The sequence below is a fragment of the Cuculus canorus genome, chromosome 16, assembly GCF_017976375.1.
Source record: "Cuculus canorus isolate bCucCan1 chromosome 16, bCucCan1.pri, whole genome shotgun sequence".
Classification (NCBI taxonomy): domain Eukaryota; kingdom Metazoa; phylum Chordata; class Aves; order Cuculiformes; family Cuculidae; genus Cuculus; species Cuculus canorus.
Window position 1 is genome coordinate 3,406,505 of NC_071416.1, and position 18,284 is coordinate 3,424,788.

The 18,284-nt window shown below is 50.3% G+C and overlaps 1 protein-coding gene across 7 annotated transcripts in view; it reads right to left on the reverse strand.

Annotated features, from left to right (window-relative positions):
• Positions 1-447: 447 nt before the first annotated feature.
• RALY (RALY heterogeneous nuclear ribonucleoprotein) overlaps positions 448-18,284 on the reverse strand; it is a 145,974-nt gene continuing 128,137 nt past the window's right edge. For all 7 annotated transcript variants that reach the window (XM_054081435.1, XM_054081437.1, XM_054081434.1 and 4 more), the window contains 7 exons: positions 17,890-17,962; positions 11,080-11,127; positions 10,084-10,244; positions 9,354-9,467; positions 8,393-8,538; positions 2,550-2,598; positions 448-2,289 (listed from right to left, as the gene is read on the reverse strand). In XM_054081435.1, coding sequence (XP_053937410.1) covers positions 2,554-2,598; positions 8,393-8,538; positions 9,354-9,467; positions 10,084-10,244; positions 11,080-11,127; positions 17,890-17,962 — 587 coding nt within the window. In that variant the 3' untranslated portion in view covers positions 448-2,289; positions 2,550-2,553. The remainder of the gene's footprint in view (positions 2,290-2,549; positions 2,599-8,392; positions 8,539-9,353; positions 9,468-10,083; positions 10,245-11,079; positions 11,128-17,889; positions 17,963-18,284) is intronic.

The following is an 18,284-nucleotide window of genomic DNA, read 5'->3' on the forward strand; positions in this document are numbered from 1 at the left end:
TCAAGAGCCAAACACGCTGGGATTTGGAGGAATACACCAGTGAACACGCGCACAGTTGGCAACACGATGTGAACTTTGCTCTGCTGGGGAAGGGATTGGGGTGATTGTGCTTAAGGAGCATTTAGTGGCACCTTTGGTTTGTGCAAAGTGGAACAGGACCCTCATTTTTCCAGTTTGTTACAAGATGGACCAGTACAAAGTCCAGAGATGAAAGGCCTGGGTTTGTCCTCTGCACCAATTGAGTTTCCAGAACTCCAGAGGAAATGTCTCAGACCCTCCTGATGTTTTGCACAGCACAACGGGATACACCTTGTGTAAAGGAAAGCAAATCCCATGGGCAGAGCTGAAGGTTAGAAAGAGATAGAAGACTTGTGTGAAATACAGGAAAAAAGTGTCTGTGTGTGTATGACAGAGAGAAAAGGGAGAGAAAGCAAATTACATTTCTTCCTTTTATTATACAGGATCATATGTACAAGGTCAACTTTCTCGCAAACATCAGCATCACAGTCAGTTCATAGCAAAAACTGCAGCTCATCTCTCAAAGCCTAGAAAACAGCTCTACAACGGCTCAGTACAACACAATGGATAAATTGTACAGGAACCGGAAAAAGGTAGGGGAAAGCACGGTTATCCCTTTAATCCCTCATGAATTATTTGAAACTAAGAAACGCAAATAAAACATTGTGCTTCAAGAGCCATGCTTGCTCCAGGATGGCCCTCGGGGGAGGGACGCGTTGCCCGCAAGGCTTGTTTTCCCCTTGACCCTTCCAAGAGAGATGCCGTAGACGAGGTCTGGCTTTGAGCACTTGGAGCACAAAGCAGGAGTCCCTTTCAAAGCATTCTATGCAACCTTGGGGTCACGCGTTGTGTGGGAGGGTTTGACCAAGGAGAAGGTGTGGACACCATTCTGGATTCAAAGCACTGATGTGTGTGTGTAGGGGGAGAGGGGAGACGGGCAGGACGCGTCTGATCTGAATAAAGTGCTGCATGAGTTTCAGTCCCATCTACCCCAGAACTCAGAAAAACTGGATCAGCCCACAAAGGAGGAATGAACAAGAAGAGAAAGGCTGAGAGACCTCTTGGGTGTTGTGGTGTAAGGGGGATCCCATGACAAGCTGCATGCTGGCTGCTGCAGCCCTCTGCTCGCAGGACGTCCATGGGTTGAAAACAGCTTGAATTTGGGTAGGCAGGGGAGGCGCTTGCACACCCACATGCATCGTACTTGGGGTATTCACCGCTACCAGTCTTGTTACACTCAGGCAAGTTGTCATGCTGCGCAGACCCGTCAGACTGGTGATGGAGCACAGGCTTCACAGTCAGGAGCCGGAGCTGTCGTGCTGCTTTCCTCATGTGCCAGGTCAGTGAGAAGACCCAGCAAGGCTGGGGCAAGAGGAAATGTGAGCACCCTGGGGAAGGGGGCCGACGTTTCTGGCACTGGCCTGGACGGGCAGTTGGATTCCATCCCTTCCAGAGAGTAGCTGGTCCAAGAAAAGGGTCTCACCACACGTGCTTGCACCCCTCACTCTGCAGAGACTTGCTCAGCCTTCATATAGTGGTTCCCCAGTGGAGAACCAGGAGACCAAACCACTGAAGATGATGTATGCTTTGTTTCTCCGGCTTGGGATCACTTGATTTCCTGCAGGCAGCTTCCTTTCCCCTTCCCCTCTCTTCAAGCAGCTGCAAAGAGCACAGCACATGCACCAGCACCGACTCCTTTCCACCTGGAAGTGACCGCGTACCTGCAGCAGCTCATGGGGTAAAAGAGACATGACAGGAGGTGACTGTTCTGGGAGGACAGCTCACCCCCACACCCTCTTCCTCAACCTTTAGCGTGAGAACACAAATTGTCCAAACTGAGACAGTACTTTTCCCCCAGTTAGCAAATACTCTGGCTCTCACCTAGCACGGAAAAAAGGTCTTTATTGGGTTAGGCTTAGTTCTCCTCCTCTCCTACAAAAAGCTCTATAACATCTGACTCGTTTAGTGACACAACCACTCTCCTGTTATCCAGTCAGTGGTGGTTATGGATTGCGCAGGGTTTGGTTCCTGCCTCTGCTGGCTGCAGAGCTCCGAATCCATTGCCCGGGGTAGTGGGGATTCATTGGGATGATGAGTTTTCTTTGTCTTTGCTTTACAGATGGATGGAAGATGTCGGGCCATGTTTCTCCTTTTGAATGCCAGGTAGAGATGACAGCAGCACTTCAATTCAGCTTGTCTTGCTCAGCGTGCCAGGACAGGGTTCAGCCTCGTGCTTTCCTCACACTGTTGCTCACTGCTGTTCCAAAGGGGCTGCAAAGAGAGAAAAGAGAAAGGGAGGGTGCGGAAAGGTACCTCATTTCCCTTGAAGCTCAGAAATTTGTGATTTAGGGAAGGGAGTGAGGGCCTATCAGAGACCCAGCTGAGCTGGCAAGCTCAGCACTAGGAAAACACAGAGTATCAGTGGAAAAGAGCATCTTCTGAAGCAGCACCCCCCCCCCCCCTTCCCAGCATGCACGGAATGAGAGCGTTTGATTAGAATCAGCCTCTAGAAAGCAGTGTGTGAGCTGTACCTGGTTACTGTAGTCTGGCGTCCTCCACATCTGTGTAATGGCTGTTCTCCTGGAGGGAAAAGGGAACCACAAACAGTAAATCACCACGCGTCCCCCCTGCCCTGCCTGGGACACGGTGACACCTCCCATGTGGAGACCAGCTGGTACCATGGTGGAAGAAAGCTCGCATGCTGTGAGCAGTGTCCGGCTGCTCAGAGTGGTGGAGGCACTACAAAACACATCCGATGTGGACACTGGGCGCCATGTCTGTGGTTTCTGGCAGACACAGCGCCAGGCAAACCCCAGAACTTCCTCTGGCTCCTTGTTCTGGAAGAGCTCTGACAAACAGACCTGGGATATGTGATTCCCTCTTGAATTTATAAGTCTGGCTCCTGCAGAACCTCAAAGGGACTGGGATGAAATCAAACCCGTCATCCTTTGTGTAAAGTCAGGTGTCTGACCTGGTCTACACCAGAGTCAGTGCCTCCACTGGGCATGGCCCAGGGAAGGTCTGGAGCCCGTGGCCTGGACATAGAGTCACTGGAGTGTGTCCAGGGAAGGGGAGTGGAGGTGGGAAAGGGTCTGGAGAAGAAGTCTTATTAGGAGCGGCTGAGGGCCCTGGGGCTGTTTAGCCTGGAGAAGAGGAGGCTGAGGGGAGACCACATCGCTCTCTGCAGCTCCTGAAAGGAGGTTGTGGGGAGGTGGGTGCTGGGCTCTGCTCCCAAGTAACAACGGATGGGATGAGAGGATGTGGCCTCAAGTTGTGCCACAGGAGGTTTAGACTGGATAGTAGGAAAAATTTCACTACTGACAGAGTGGTGAAGCCCTGGAACCATCTGCCCAGGGCCGGGGTGGAGTCTCCACCCCTGGAGCAGTTCAAAAGACTTGTGGCCATGGCCCTTGTGGACAAGGTTTAGCCGGCACGGTGGGGTTGAGCTGATGGTTGGCCTGGATGAGCTTAGAGGTCTTTTCCAACCTGAACGATTCTATGACTCTCCGAGTTGCCATGCTTAGACTGGATGCCCAGTTTCTGCATGGCCAGGTTAAGTCCGTGCTCAGCACTTTGTTCATAAAGTTTACCGTGTGTGCTTGCACAGCTCATGCCATGTTATAGCACCACGAGAAATTAATTTGGGACCCAGGAATGGTCTGCACCAGAGACCAGTCATTCCGGTGTTACTTAAACCAATATGCTAAGGGGCAGTCAGTCCACAATGGCAAATTGTGCATGATGCAATGACCCTGCTGTTGAACACAGAAACCGGTCCCAGTTTGCAGCAGAATTCATCATCCAGAATGAAACCACTCATTCATCGCATCACGGGCTCCAGTAACAGTGCTGATGTGCCAAACCACTCCCCATGCAAGAGAGGGTTTTGAAAGCACAGCATGGGAAAGGTCCCCTCCTGAAGCTGTTCTGCCCTTCCCTATCATGAAGAGAATCAGGCGCTCAGCAGCAGTGTTTTATCTCCTGCGTAGACCAAATTTTGTGGTGAATATTGAAGAGATGGAAGCATCTCCAGGAGATGTCTGCAGGGGATGCTATGTAATCTGAAAGGAAAGGCATGGGAGCCCAGTCTCAACCGCGCTGGGAGCAGGCTGGTTTGCAGGGCACTGGGGGAGATAAATAGATTATTACAACTAAAGAGACCAACAGGGTCTTTGCAGAGATCCAAGAGGGGAAAAGGCTCAGGACTGCAGTGCATGAGGAAGGGAGAGCTGGAGACTACGCTCAAAGGATCTGGGGATGGAGACTCCCAGGAGAGGGAAGTCTGGAGGCTTGTGATCTGGCAACAGAACAAAGGCTCCTTCTCTGCAACTACAGAGCAGGTAGTGCCCTGGGAACAGGCTCTTCAGGAAAGCCAGGTGAGGTGGCAAAGGAATAGCCCAGACGCACAGGGATTTGCCTTGGAACTGGTGATGAGTCAGCTGAGAGCTTGTGGGTGAGGATTAGGGAATAGATCAACATAGTGACATCCACTACAGGCCACCGGACACAAAGTCTCCTCTAGAGGGCTGAAGGAAACATCCTGATGGCAGACCCTTGTTCTTCTGGGAGACTTCAACCACCCTGGTATCTGGTGGGAGGGAAGCAGGGATGGGTACAAGCAACCCAGAAGATACCTGGAGAGCATCAAGAACAATTTTTTGACACAGCTGATTGACCAGCTGACATTCTTTTGGACTGTTACTGATGACCAGTAACTGGTCAAAGACGGGAGAGAAGTCTTGGCTGGAGTGACCATAAGACTGCCAAGTTAAGTATTCTGACACAACTGACCAAGATAAAGAGCAGTATCAAATCCCTGACTGCAAGAGAGCAGATTTTTGGGTTGTTTAGGGTTCTGCTTGGCAAAGTCCCATGGGAGACTGCTCCAGAGGCCAACGAGACCAGAGCATCTGGTTCATCTTTGAGGACGCCTGCCTTGAAGCACAAGAATGGTCCATTCTGATGACAGTTGGGCAGGTGTGGCAGGAAGACAGAGTGGATGAAGAGCAAGCTCCCAGCTGAGCTTTGTCCTATGTGAAAAGGTACAACAGAGAAGATGGAAAGCAGAGCTGACCCACCCAGAATGAATATAGAGCCATTTTTACAGTGCGCAATGGTGGAGTTAAAATAGCATCTGTGGGTCCACCATCAGCTCACCACTCAGTGGACGAGGGGAACAAAGGACCTAGTGACAAAGCACATGGAAAAGGCCAAGGGACTCAATGCTGCCTTTTTTCCCTTTGGTTTTAATTGGTCCAGTCTCTCTTCTGGCCTCCCAGGGCCCTGAGCCTAGGGGCAGAACCTGGGGGGAAGCACTACTCACTTTATCCTTCCTCTGCAGAGCTCCTTTCTTGCCCACCTTCTCTGAAAAGGGCACGAACTCATGCTGGAAGGGGAGTGGCATGGCCTTTGTCCTTCTCCCTGTGGGCTGCAGTGTGTATTTTGGACTTGATTTCATAGAATCATAGAAAGGTTTGTATTGGAAGGGAGTGTTCAGGACTGGTGTGGGCACCACGTCCACACACAGTAGGTGGGGAAGACAGAGATGTGTGTAAACCAGAGATGTGGGATGAAGGAGTCACTCCCAGGAACTGGAAAGACTTCAAACCTTTTCAGCATCGTCAGGTTAGGAGCAAAATATAAAGGATGGCTTTTGTGAGTTGCCTTGCAGTGTCTGACAGAACATCCCTGCAGACAAACCGTACACATTAACCAGCTCCATGCTGAGCACATGTGAGCTTGTCTGATGTTGGCAGGAAAATACTTCTGATCTCAGTGCACTGTGGTTTAATCCCAGCTGGCAACTGAGCCCCACACAGGTCCTTGGTCACTGCCCCCAGTGGGATGCGACAGAGAAACGAGAGGGTAAAAGTGACAAAACTCATGGGTTGAGATAAAAACAGTAATAGGTTAAGCAAAATCTGTGCACTCCAGCAAAGCAAAGCAAGGAATTCATTCCCCACTTCCCATTGCCGGGCAGGCGTTCTGCCACGCCCAGGAAACCAGGGCTCCATCACATGTAATGGATGCTCGGGAAGACAAATGCCATAACTCCGAACATTCCTCCCTTCCTCCAGGTCCACAGGTTGAGAAGGACACCCTATGGTCTGGAATATCCGTCAGGTCACTGGGATCAACTGTTCTGGATGTGTCTCCTCCCAGCTCCTTGTGCACCCCACCACTCGCTGGTTGGTGGGGGTGAAGAATAGGAAAGGCCTTGGTGCTGTGCGAGCGCTGCTCAGCAGTAATTGAAACATTGCGGTGTTATCAGCCCTGTTCTCAGCACAAATCCAAGCACAGCCCCGTAGCTGCTACTGCAAAGAACATTAACTCTGTCCCAGCCAAAACCAGCACACGGTGCCACTTTAGGACCAGCGAGTTACAGAAAACAGAGATGGAAGCGAGCTGAAATAGTCATCTTTTCATCTACTCTTAATGAAAACCTGCTCTTCTTAAATCATTGCCAGCAGATGTCTGTTCACTTTGTTCTATTATCCCACCAGCGGCAGAGAAATTCACATTTTTTATCAACAGGCTGTGTGCTGCTCTATCATCATTAGCATTAACAAGTTTCTCCCTAACTTCTAGCAGCTGTTTCCCTTGATGTATACAAACCTGGCCTTCCTTATCCTAACTGACCCAGAGACAGAAGCCAGCTTTTGCCTTTCTTTTTATAGTGCCTGTTACGGTATCTCCCATTAATCATCTCTTTTTAGATTTAGAAGGAGTCACGTACTTCAGCTCTGAGGCCTCCGAAACCAAAACAGCTGGAAGACTCCATTCAGATGCCTTATCCATCAGAGCTAAGGTGGGACACAGAAGAGAACTACAAAGAAGCTGGGAAGTGTTTTGAGTTAGAGGAGCTTCTGGGCTGTAGGAAGAGTGCTGCACATGTGCGATGTGGCGGGGTCAACCCAGTGATGAAGGGCTGAGGGAGATAAAAGGGAAGCTGAGCTTCACCCTCACCTCTGCTCTCATCAGTCCTGGGTAGGCAAGGAGAGGAGCTGCTGAAAGGGACAGGCTCAGAGGCTGCCCCAACGTGCCCAAGACTCCTTGGAGAGCCATGCCAGCCAGCCCGGCTTCCCGAGCCTGCACTCACATCATAGAATCGCCTAGTTATGATCATAGAATGGTTTTGGTATTGGAAGGGACCCTAACGATCATCGAGTTCCAGCCCCTGCCATGGGCAGGGACACCCACCACTGCTCTTGTCAGCCTGGGCCAGGGCCTCCCCACCCTCACAAGGAAACATTTCTTCCCAAGATCTCACCTCAGTCTCCTGTCTTTCAGCTTTAAACCGTTCCCCCTCATCCTCTCCCTGCACTCCCTGATTCAGAGCACCTTCCCAGCACTCCTGGAGCTCCTTTCAGGACTGGAAGCTGCTCTAAGGTCTCCCCACAGCCTTCTCTTCTCCAGGCTGAACAACTCCACCTCTGGAAGATGCAGCAAGCAGGGATTTCCTTACACCCCAGCTCCCTTTTGTCCTTTACCTGGGTCTGGAGCTGATCCTGTTGTCAGAGGAGTCTTAATTTGGAATAAATGACGGTGCTGCCCTGTATTACCCTTACCACCAGAGTATGATGAACAGGGATCCCATCCAGGGGTCTCTAGGGACAGAATTTGCTCACTGTTTCCACCAGGACAGTCCTTGTTCGGAACAGGACTATCACCAGTGGGACAGATGCATGCTTGAGACCAGGGCAGCCATGCTCGAGTGCTGCCCTTGCTATGGACATACAGCTTCACGCCCAGTGGCTCTGAGGCCCTGGCCCAGGTTGTCCAGAGCAGTGGTGGCTGCCCCATCCCTGGAGGGGTTCCAGGCCAGGTTGGATGGGGCTTGGAGCAACTGGATCCAGTGGGAGGTGACCCTGCCCATGACAGGGGGTGGAACTGGATGGGCTTTGAGGTCCCTTTCTACCCAAACCATTCTGTGATTCTATGATTACATATATGGGTTCTGCCATTTGGTGTTCATTAGATGAAGGAGAATTGCAAAAGCTCATTGTTAGGAGAGTGCCATTAATATAACATGGCCTGTCTTTGCTATATGTTTCAATCCATCTGGGAATTACTTGGGAGCAGAGCAACTTATTTTAGCCATTAATCAACAAGTTGTGAAATCAAGGATAACTGTGGTCTATATTCAAGAGCCAACCATGTCTCTTCAGCGTTTCCACATGCACTCACTAGGTCAATGTTTCTGCAAGCAGCAGAACAGTTTGACAGAACAAGCTGTGAACAACCGTGGGGTTTATATACTATTTCCTTTGAGGAAGGAAAAACTGTTTTTCTGGTTATTAAGTTCCAGTAAAACTCTGGTCCATTACTGGACTTTTTTTTTGGCTGGGGGGACGCATGACGCAAGCTCTCTTACCAGTTCATCTTCACACTCATCCCGCGCGAGACCTTCTTCCTCAGCTTCGTCCCCATTCAGCGGCTCCTCTGTGTTGACCTCTGCCTCTGATGCTGTGTCTTCCTGCGAGATTTCGCTTTTGCTGCTGTCCGCCTTCTTCCGCGCCTCTGTGAGAGCAAGAGCCAAGCCATCAGGATGAGGGGCTGGGGCAGGCGGCGGCCGGAGTCTGATGGCATTAAGCCACATTTGGGCTGCCAAATTCAGCTTAAGTTTTTAGCTGCAATGGGAAGTTTTGCTGATTTTGAGCAAGTTGCCTGAAAACAACCCCGGAGAGGGCACAGCAGGTCATCATTCTGCATCTCTCTGGAGTAAGGGTGGAAGGCAGATAGAACAGAACAGAATAGAATGGAACAAACCAGAATAGAACAGAACAGGAATAAGATTAGGGATAGGGATTGGGATAAGTATAGGGATAGGATAGGATAGGATAGGATAGGATAGGATAGGATAGGATAGGATAGGATAGGAATAGAAATATAGGATAGGATAGGATAGGATAGGATAGGATAGGATAGGATAGGATAGGATAGGATGGGATGGGATGGGATGGGATAGCATGGCACAGAATAGGAATAGAAATAAGGAAAGGATAGGATAGGATAGGATAGGATAGGATAGGATAGGATAGGATAGGATAGGATAATAAACCAAAAAGGCAAACTAAAAAAGTAGAAACTATATGACAAGAGAAAAAAAAACCAACCCTCATCATTTTAAAGCCCAATCACATAATTTAGGCAATTTTGGGATGTAATTTTGGCCTGTGAGTCCACTTTGGAACCTGGGGGTTGACACTTCACCGTCAGAGCCTGGAGGATGCTCTAAGCCATGACAGTCTCAAGGCCAGGTCTGCAGGGTGCTTCACTGCACTCTTTGCCCATTCTTGGACTGTCACCGAGGCAGCCGTGCACACCCAACTGACCTGCAGACAGCTTCTGTTCTTCAGCGATCTGCTCCAGTCGGCCCAGGAGAGCATCAATGTTGGATTTGATCTGTGTCAGCTCCGTTTTGATTGTTTGCAGCTCGCTGCACTTCACTTGGAGGAAGGAGGGAGGGAAAGAAAGGCATTTAGTGCCCCACTGAGCACTTGCAGAGCCTGTCTCACCCCTCTGCTTCACCGAGCAGGTTAAAACATCAACTAGAAACACACTCCTTGCATCCCTGGGGTCAATGTGCGGTGATGCTCACACCTCGCTGAGCTTTGTCTCCGCTGGAAGGAGCTGCAGTGAGTGGTGTGCAGGATATCCTGCACAGCTAGCAGGGGTTTGGTGGGCAGGTGAGGAGAGGCTGGCTTTGCACAGAGCACGTGTCCTCCTCCATCACCACACCTTGCTGCCCTGCTGCCTGTTACAGCAAGGGCATGGAAAGCTGAGAAGGCTGTGGTTGGTTGTGTGCACCCAGAAAAGCCTGTGTGTCTGTTGTCCAGCTGTGTTGTGGAGGACGCCACCAGGTTTCAGCATGCTCTGGTTGTACTTACATATTCCCCCGCTGCATTTGCAGCCTGCAGGCTCCTGAAAGGCCATCGCTTGGGTTGTTGTTTGCAGATATTTTGGTTTTTTAAGCTTTTCCCTGGGACCATCTGGCCTTATGGATCAATGCCTGGGGATGGGAGGTCTACGTGCCACCCTGCTGCACCCCGAGCACATACTCACACTTCAACTTGGCTGAGCTGTTGGCAATGGCAGCTGATCTGGCAAAGAGCTTGACAGGGAGCGTTGCCTTCACGCGCCGGACAAGCGGGATGGTGACCCGTGGCCGCTTCACAGGAACCACTCTGGGCACTGGAGAGACTCGGCCCCGGTACTCGAAGAGCCTGGAGCAGTGTTTATAAAAGACAGGTCCTGTTCGGCTAACCTGAACTTCTATGACAAGGTCAATGCACTTAGTAGATGAGGGAAACCCCGTGGATGCTGTCTACCTAGACCTCAGTAAAGCCTTTGGCACCACTTCCCACACCATTCTCCTGCAGAAGCTGCCTGCTCATGGCTTGGATGGGCGTACACTTTGCTGGGTAAGAAACTGTCTGGGTGGCCAAGCCCAGAGAGTTGTGGTGAACAGCGTTAAATCCCGTTGGTGGCCAGTCACAAGTGCTCTCCAGGGCTCAGTGTTGGTGCTGGTTCTGTTTAATATCTTTAACAAGTGACAGGATGAGAGAAAATGGCTTCAAGTTGTGCCAGGCGAGGTTTAGACTGGATATTAGGAAAAGGTTCTTTATGGAAAGGGTTGTTGAGCTTTGGAACCAGCTGTCCAGGGAGGTGGTGGAGTCTCCATCCCTGGAGGTATTTAAAAGCTGTGTGGATGTGGTGCTCAAGGATATGGTTTACTGGTGGAGTTGTCAGTGTTGGGTTAAGGGTTGGACTTTATGATCTTAAAGGTCTTTTCCAACCTAAGTGATTCTGCTGTTGTAGGGGGGAAGGATGGGGAGGATGAAGCAGCCCTGCAGCATCCCCAGCTCTGCCGTGCCAGCGATGGGGCGGCACAAGTAGAACCCAAACACCAATAGCAGCACAGCATGGCCACTGGATCCCTCTGCACTGGGCAGAGATGGACCACCCCACACCCCACCTCACTCCCCATGGCAGGAGCCACGTTGCAGGGAAGATCCTTCCCCATAGGAAAGCCCTTTGTCTGATGCCTGTCCTGCTCACCTGTCATAGAAGTCGTCTCTGTAGTAGTCGTAGTCGAAGTCGTAGCCACTGCAGAGAGAGAGTTGGGATGGCGCAGGTTAATTAGTGCTAGCAATTTATTATTATTACTCCCTCATTGCCTACTGAGCCTCCCAGGTCCTCTATTTATTCCTCCTCCACAGGGCAGCCCCTACCCTTCCACGTGGCAGGATGTGCACATGCGTCCTCTCAGCTGCAAAGAGGTGGGCTGAGCCTGGAAGAAAGATTTAGCGGGGCTGGATGTGCTGGATAAGGTGATGCTGGTGGCAGAGTGTTCCTCTGCTTATCTCAAGATGGAGCAAGAATATGTGTGGGTGGATTAAAACCCACGAACCTGGGCGGGGAGAAACCGTATGCAAACCCTGTGAGGATACCTGAATCTGCAGAGCGGGGACCAGCCCTCCATCCCGGCCGGCCACACAGAGGAGTTGAAAGTACAGCTAATGGGTTGGATCTGTGAAGCCTCAGAAAAAAATTCTTCACAGAAAGAGTCATTGGGCCCTGGCAGAGGCTGCCCAGGGAGGTGGTCGAGTCGCCTTCCCTGGAGGTGTTTAGGGAACGGGTGGATGAAGTGCTTAGGGACATGGTTTAAGGGAGTGTTAGGAATGGTTGGACTCGATGATCCCGTGGGTCCTTTCCAACCTGGTGATTCTATGATTCTATGAATTGTTCTTGTGGCGCTGCTGGTATCCCTCTGTCGTGCATTTTGTGCCCATGGCAGAAGGGCACTGCCCTGCCACCACTCTCATACAATGTTTGTTTCATACCACACATCGTGGGGGAAGTCAGAAAGAAGGGGATGTTTATTAATTTAACATCTTTACTACAGAAGATGCTTAAACCTTTCTCCTCCCAGTAAGACATTGCCCACGGCCTGTTTTCTTAAGCTTGAACTGCATTTTAACCCAAAGCTGGAGCAATGCCTTTCTCGCTCCCCGGAGACAGAAACACGCTTTCTTTCTTGCTGCAGCTGGGCTTTTTACAAGGCGACATAAACCAGGTGGTTACAGCGGGCTGTCACAGCTCTGCAGAGACAAGACGTGCTCGGGCACTGCCTGATGCCCCGGCGCGTTCTCCAGCGACACTGCTGACCACACCAGCTACCCCCGGCAAAACCCAGCACCCCGTTCCCTTGGAGGCTGCTGCCTGAATGAATGCTGGTGGAATACGTCACACTGATGTTCCCTTCTCTCTGCTCTGAACAAGGAGAATGGTTCTTGCAGCCTGTGAAAGCAAAGAGGCTGTGAGCCTGGTCTGCAGGAAAGTGGGTCCAAGGGCACCGCCTCATTTCTGTGCGTGCAAAGCAAGAGGGTGTTGGGGGTACTGCTGCCCTGGCCCCGAATACTCAGGGGATTACAGACACTTCCATTCATTTCAAAAGGAAATAGAGGCATAATTATCCTGGGAAGGTGGTCCTGACTGCCCAAAAACCTGAATGGGGCCTATAGAAAGCCAGGAAGGGACTATTCATAAAGGCTTGTAGTGACAGGACGAGGGGAAATGGGTATAAACTGGAGAGGGACAGATTGAGGCTAGATATAAGGAGGAATTCTTCACCATGAGTGGTGAGACACTGGCCCAGGTTGCCCATGGAAGCTGTGGCTGCCCCATCCCTGGAGGTTCCAGGCCAGGTTGGATGGGCCTTGGGCAGCCTGAGCCAGTGGGACGTGTCCCTGCCCATGGCAGGGGGGTTGGAACTGGGTGATCTTTAATGTCTCCCCAACCCAAACTATTCTATGATTCTATGACTCTAAAACCAGTGGGATTCGTCTCGCTTGATTTCAGACACTGGAAATGTAAACAGGTAAACCTAAGGCAGGGAGGAAAGCGGCAGTTCCAGGACATGGTACATCACATCCAAAGGCAGACATACAGAATACTGCCAGATGAAGTACTGTTTTTTTTAATCCAGGAAGAATAAAGGGAGCCCAGACAAAGCAGGCCACATAAAAGCCTTGACAGCACAGAGGGCTGAACTCAGGTGAGAGGATTCTGCCCTCAGAGCGGTGTGGGACAGTGAATACTTTGATCACAACCTCTGGCAGTGCCGCTTTCAATGCTCACTAACGAGGCGACAGTCCTCAAGGAAGGCAACGGGCTGAAATGAGGGCTTTTTGGAAGCCTGTGACCGTATGACCCTGCTATAACATGCCAGTCAGGTCATGGCTTTACCGATGTTGCCAGGAAGGCAGTGGCTTTTCCCAGCATCTTTGGAAGTCAGGCACTGAGTAAAAGGCAGCTCCAGCCTGAGCACAGGAAAAGTAAAAGTAAGTGTTTTAGCACGGGTGATTTATTTGGACATCATGTGCCTGAAAATTTCACTGCACGTAGGATAAACCTTCTTGTGACTGACGGATCATTTTTCGGTGACCTGGCAGGGCCTCCTTTGTGTACAAGAATAATTTTTGCTGTTTTTCAATCACTTGGTGTCATTACACCCTGTAAAAATAAAGCAGGGACAAAGCAGAGTGAGAGGCAGCAGAAGGCTGCGTCAAGTACACCTCTTGATGCATGTCTTCTGCTTTGTTTTTCTTTAGTAATTAACATTTATTAATGACTTGCAAAGATTTGAAATCCAAATATTCATAATTGAAGGGTGATTGTTTGCATGCGGTGCCATTTCTGAGCATGTACCTGAATAGCAAATATACATTTGAGCGGCTGCACTTTTAATTACTGGCTGCCAGCCCTGCACCGATAATCACAAATGACACGTTGTGCTCAGCTTACACCCTGCTACTAATGGTGGCATAACCTTAATTATTGCAGCAGTAGAAATAATACCTGCTGGAAAGCTACATGGAAAATGTGTCATTGATCAAATTGTGAGCTTTTACAAACTTGTGTATGTGGGGTGAGAGTCCTTTCTCCTGCAAATAGCCAAGCTAGCAGGGAGAGGGAGATTTAGATTGGATATTAGGAAAATTTTCTTTATTGACAGAATGAAAACTGGCAGAGGCTGCCCAGGGCAGTGGGGGAGTCGCCGTCCGTGGAGGGGTTCAAAAACCACGTAGACGTGATCCTTGGGCACAGGGCTTATTAGGCACAGCGGGGTTGGACTGATGGTTGGACTGGATGAGCTTAGAGGTCTTTTCCAACCTTAATGATTTTATGACTCTGTTCTATGAAGGCAGGAGAAAAATGTGAGAAGGCAGCCTGGCATTTCTAAGATGCCAAGGCTGCAGTGGGGTGGCTGTAGGCTGGAACGCTGTGCACATCCCTACTGTCAGTGTTGGGTCTCTTCGGTTCAGGTACTATTGCTTGCCTTCTCCTCTGCCCTGTGGTTGTTTCTCAGCTCTGTCTGTATGAACTTGGTACCGGGACTTGCTGGGGTGTCATTGCTCCCAGCACCGCTGCCAAGATGTGGGACGAGTTGGTCTGTTTGGAGATGAGTTGACACTAGTTTTCTCCAGGGATCATAGTGGGTAAACAAGGGCTGCAAATGCCAGCTGAGCTGGAAGGACATTGTCCACTTGCATCTGTAGACTTGCATGTGTCAAAATAAGTCAGCAGTGGTTTGTGTCTTTCACCGTTTTGGAGACAGTTCCTTGGGCCACTGTGCTACCAGACACTCGGCTGCTCTTGCAGCTCTTGCTTAGGTTGTCCTCACTGTCTTTTTGGCTACTGAGCAACATTAGCAGCAGCATTACAAGGAACAGCAGAGATTTGTGCCTACACAGGTCACATGCAGCACTGGCAGACCCCACCGCAGAGCCACCTTCCCCTCCCAGCCCACAGCAACAAGGAGCCGACTCACTGCAGGATCTCTGGCACTGACCTGAATGGGGCTCAAAACATCCCAGGGAACTAGACATAAGGAGGAGCTTCTTCATGATGAGGGTGGGGAGGCCCTGGCCCAGGTATGTGGTGGCTGCCCCATCCCTGGAGGTGTTCAAGGCCAGGTTGGATGGGGCTTGGTGGAACCAGACCCAGTGGGAGGGGTCCCTGCCCATGGCAGGGGGTTGGAATTGGATGATCTTTAAGGTCCCTTCCAACCCAAACTATTCCATGACTCTATGAATTCTGTCCAGACATTCGCCATGCAGGCAAAAAAGTGTTGCCAGAAGGTTTGGAGGCACAACGTGTGAATACCTGGGGATCAGAGCCAAAATACAAGTTCATTTTCCAGCCATCCTCATCGACTCATCTGCTGCATCTCCAGGCACATCCGTGTTCAGCCACAGTGGCCAAGGTGCCAGGCTGAAGTACCAATGTGCAAAGGGATGCTCTGGCCAATGCCAGAGGCAGAGGGAGAAGGAAGGAGTCCCTGATGCTCTGGAGAGAGCAGGGGAACGTGCTGAGGACGGCAAGGTTTACTATTGACTGAAGGTCCCCTTTGTGCAGAGAACTGAGAAATGATGGCATGAACCTCGGTGCGTGTTTTACCTGTTGGAGGTAGATGGGAGACTACAGCCCAAAGGATTTCTATTAAACACCCAGATACCTCCCTGGGCAGGTGGACAAATTTACTATGTCAAGATTGTTGATTCCTCTATGTCCAAAATGAGATTTCCCTTCTCCTTGACCCTCTCGTACAGACTTGGAGTGCAGCAAAGTAAAACCAAACCTTTGAATAAAATCCCCTTATGTGTTTAATGCAGCGTTTCAATAAATTATAGTGTGGTGATTTTTGAAGTCTAACATTTAGAAATATTTATGATGTTTGCGGAAGCTATAACCATGGCTCACTGCAAACCTGGATTCCCCGCTTTCCGTGAGACAGCGTACGTTCTGCTGGTCCAGATGGCAAAGTTTATATCTGACAGCCAATCTGGGATGAAATATTGCCGAAGCTCAGAGCACTGTAGTTCTCCGGCCCATATTTTAGCATATCTATATTTGTGGGAGGAAGCAAACATCTCTCATTTGCTCTCTTTTCATCTCCAGGGCAGCCTGGAGGCCGAAATATCAGTCATTTCAAGAGCAATGGATTAGCGGTCAAGGCATGGAGAAAGAGTAAATGAAATGCTCTTTAATGCAAGACGTATGGAAGGAGTTGATTTGCATTATCAATACCAGCACCATGTAAGTAGCACACATGCAGCTAAATAAAAAGATTTGTGTCATCTCTATTTCCATACATCAGTGTGGATAACGCAGACTCTATTTCCCCTCAGCTGGAGGCCCCTATGAATCCTGAGGGCCAAGTTCTGCTGAAGGTCCAAGCTGGCCAAGGGTAGGAGGAAAAATCTGCCTGGTGAAAGCTGTGAAGGAAGAGCTCAGCTGAGAGACTCGTGGAAGGTCTCAACAGATGCCTTGCGGGTGGTGGTGGGAGGGTTGCTGAAGTTCTGTTGGGTTTGCCTGTGCCAGAAGGACACTGCCACCACAGAGGTTTGCCATTTTGTAGCACACTGGTGTTGGATTACGTGGCTGAATCTGCACAATAGGTTTTTTATTTCTCTTCAGCCTTCTCACTTGTTTTTCTTTCTGCAGAAAAATCTACAGTTCTTCCATGATTTCCATTTTTTATTGCACCTGCCTCTAACTCTGATACTGATTTTAGTCTTTTCTTCCTAATACCACACCTAAATCCTGACTCAGTGCCCTGGTCTCTACCACTAGACTGGCATAAAAATAATGAGAATTGATCAATAAAACACATTTTGGGATTTAGTTATTTGGTTTGGGGTTCTTGAACCTGCACCATAGTCCTCAAATACCTTTTAAAGTTTTTTCTTTTGCAACCACAGAAGCAAGAACTTAATGAGTTTCTCCCATATTCCCACGAATCCAGACTCTGGGGCTTAAGTGAAAATCTTCACTTCTTGTGAAAACATTGATAAAGCCTCTAGAGGTGGCAACAGCAGCACTGAAGGTTCACTCTCATGTCTGTAACACTCTAGATCTCTCACAGAACCTACTCCACATCCCACTTGTCCCTCTCATTCCCTTGATCGCTTGGTCACTGCTCCACAGCCTAGGCTTCCTTGAGGCTTCCCTGGCCTCCTTCTTGGTCCACCTCCATTTGATGCCCCAACGGCTTCCCACTTTCTTCTCTCCCTTTCCCTGTCCTTCTTCTCTTGCCCTTTTCTCCAGCACCTTTCTCTAAATCATCCCTTTCTCTCTGTCAGGGAGTGCAGGGAGAGGATGAGGGGGAACTGTTTGAAGCTGAAAGAGGGGAGACTGAGATGAGATCTTAGGAAGAAATGTTTTGCTGTGAGGGTGGGGAGGCCCTGGCCCAGGTTGCCCAGAGCAGTGGTGGCTGCCCCATCCCTGGAGGTGTTCCAGGCCAGGTTGGATGGGGCTTGGAGCAACCGGATCCAGTGGGAGGTGTCCCTGCCCATGGCAGGGGGTGGAACTGGATGGGCTTTGAGGTCCCTTCCAACACAAACCATTCTGTGATTCTATGATCCCTGTCCTCCCTCTAGATACCCGGCATGTGCCTACTTCCCTAGAGAAACTGGGGCTAGAGGGGAGCGCTCCTCTTACTACACTTCTTTCAAGACCTCTGGTGTAGTTAAAGCTGTTCCTGCTTGTCTTTCTGCCATGATCTTCAGGTCCAACACCATTCACCAGGTTGGACCATGCCCAGGCAGCCTCCCACAATGCCATGGACCTTGGCCAACCTCGGGTTTGCTGGTGGCACCTCTTGGTGGCTCTCCTGCCTGCAGCCTAGCACTGCAGGGCACTGCAAAGGCCAAGAAACTCATGGGAGAAGATCTCAACGTGCAGCAGTGGCCCAGGGCTGCTTGGGGTAGGGGCCAGGGAGCTCAGGGCAGCAGCCTAGGGGAGCAAAAACCAGCCGCAGCCCGAAGGCAATATCAGCCCGGAGGTGGCGCAGTGGAGACCTACCTGTACAACGTGGAGGCTGCTCTCTTCAGCCCTTTAGGTCTGTTGGGTTTAGGTTCCCCGGCCATGTTGATATCTGCAACGAATGGACAGGCAGTTGTGACAGGGCAAATCCATGCTCACTGACAGCCATCCCTGACCAGGGAGCAAGAGAGGCTGTACACAGCCCTGCCACCAGCAGACACAACCTCCTCCATAACTCCCACCCCATTTCCACCTGTTTTTAGCATGTTTGGGGCCCTGCTGGACCTCCACAAAGCAACAAACATACTGTTGCACTTGGGAAGCCTCTTCCTTTTCGCTCACAAAACCACTAACCTTTTTAAGTCAACACCCTGCATGGTCTAAGCCACGCACACAAATTCAGGATCAGTTTGCAGGAGACGTTGATGCTGTGA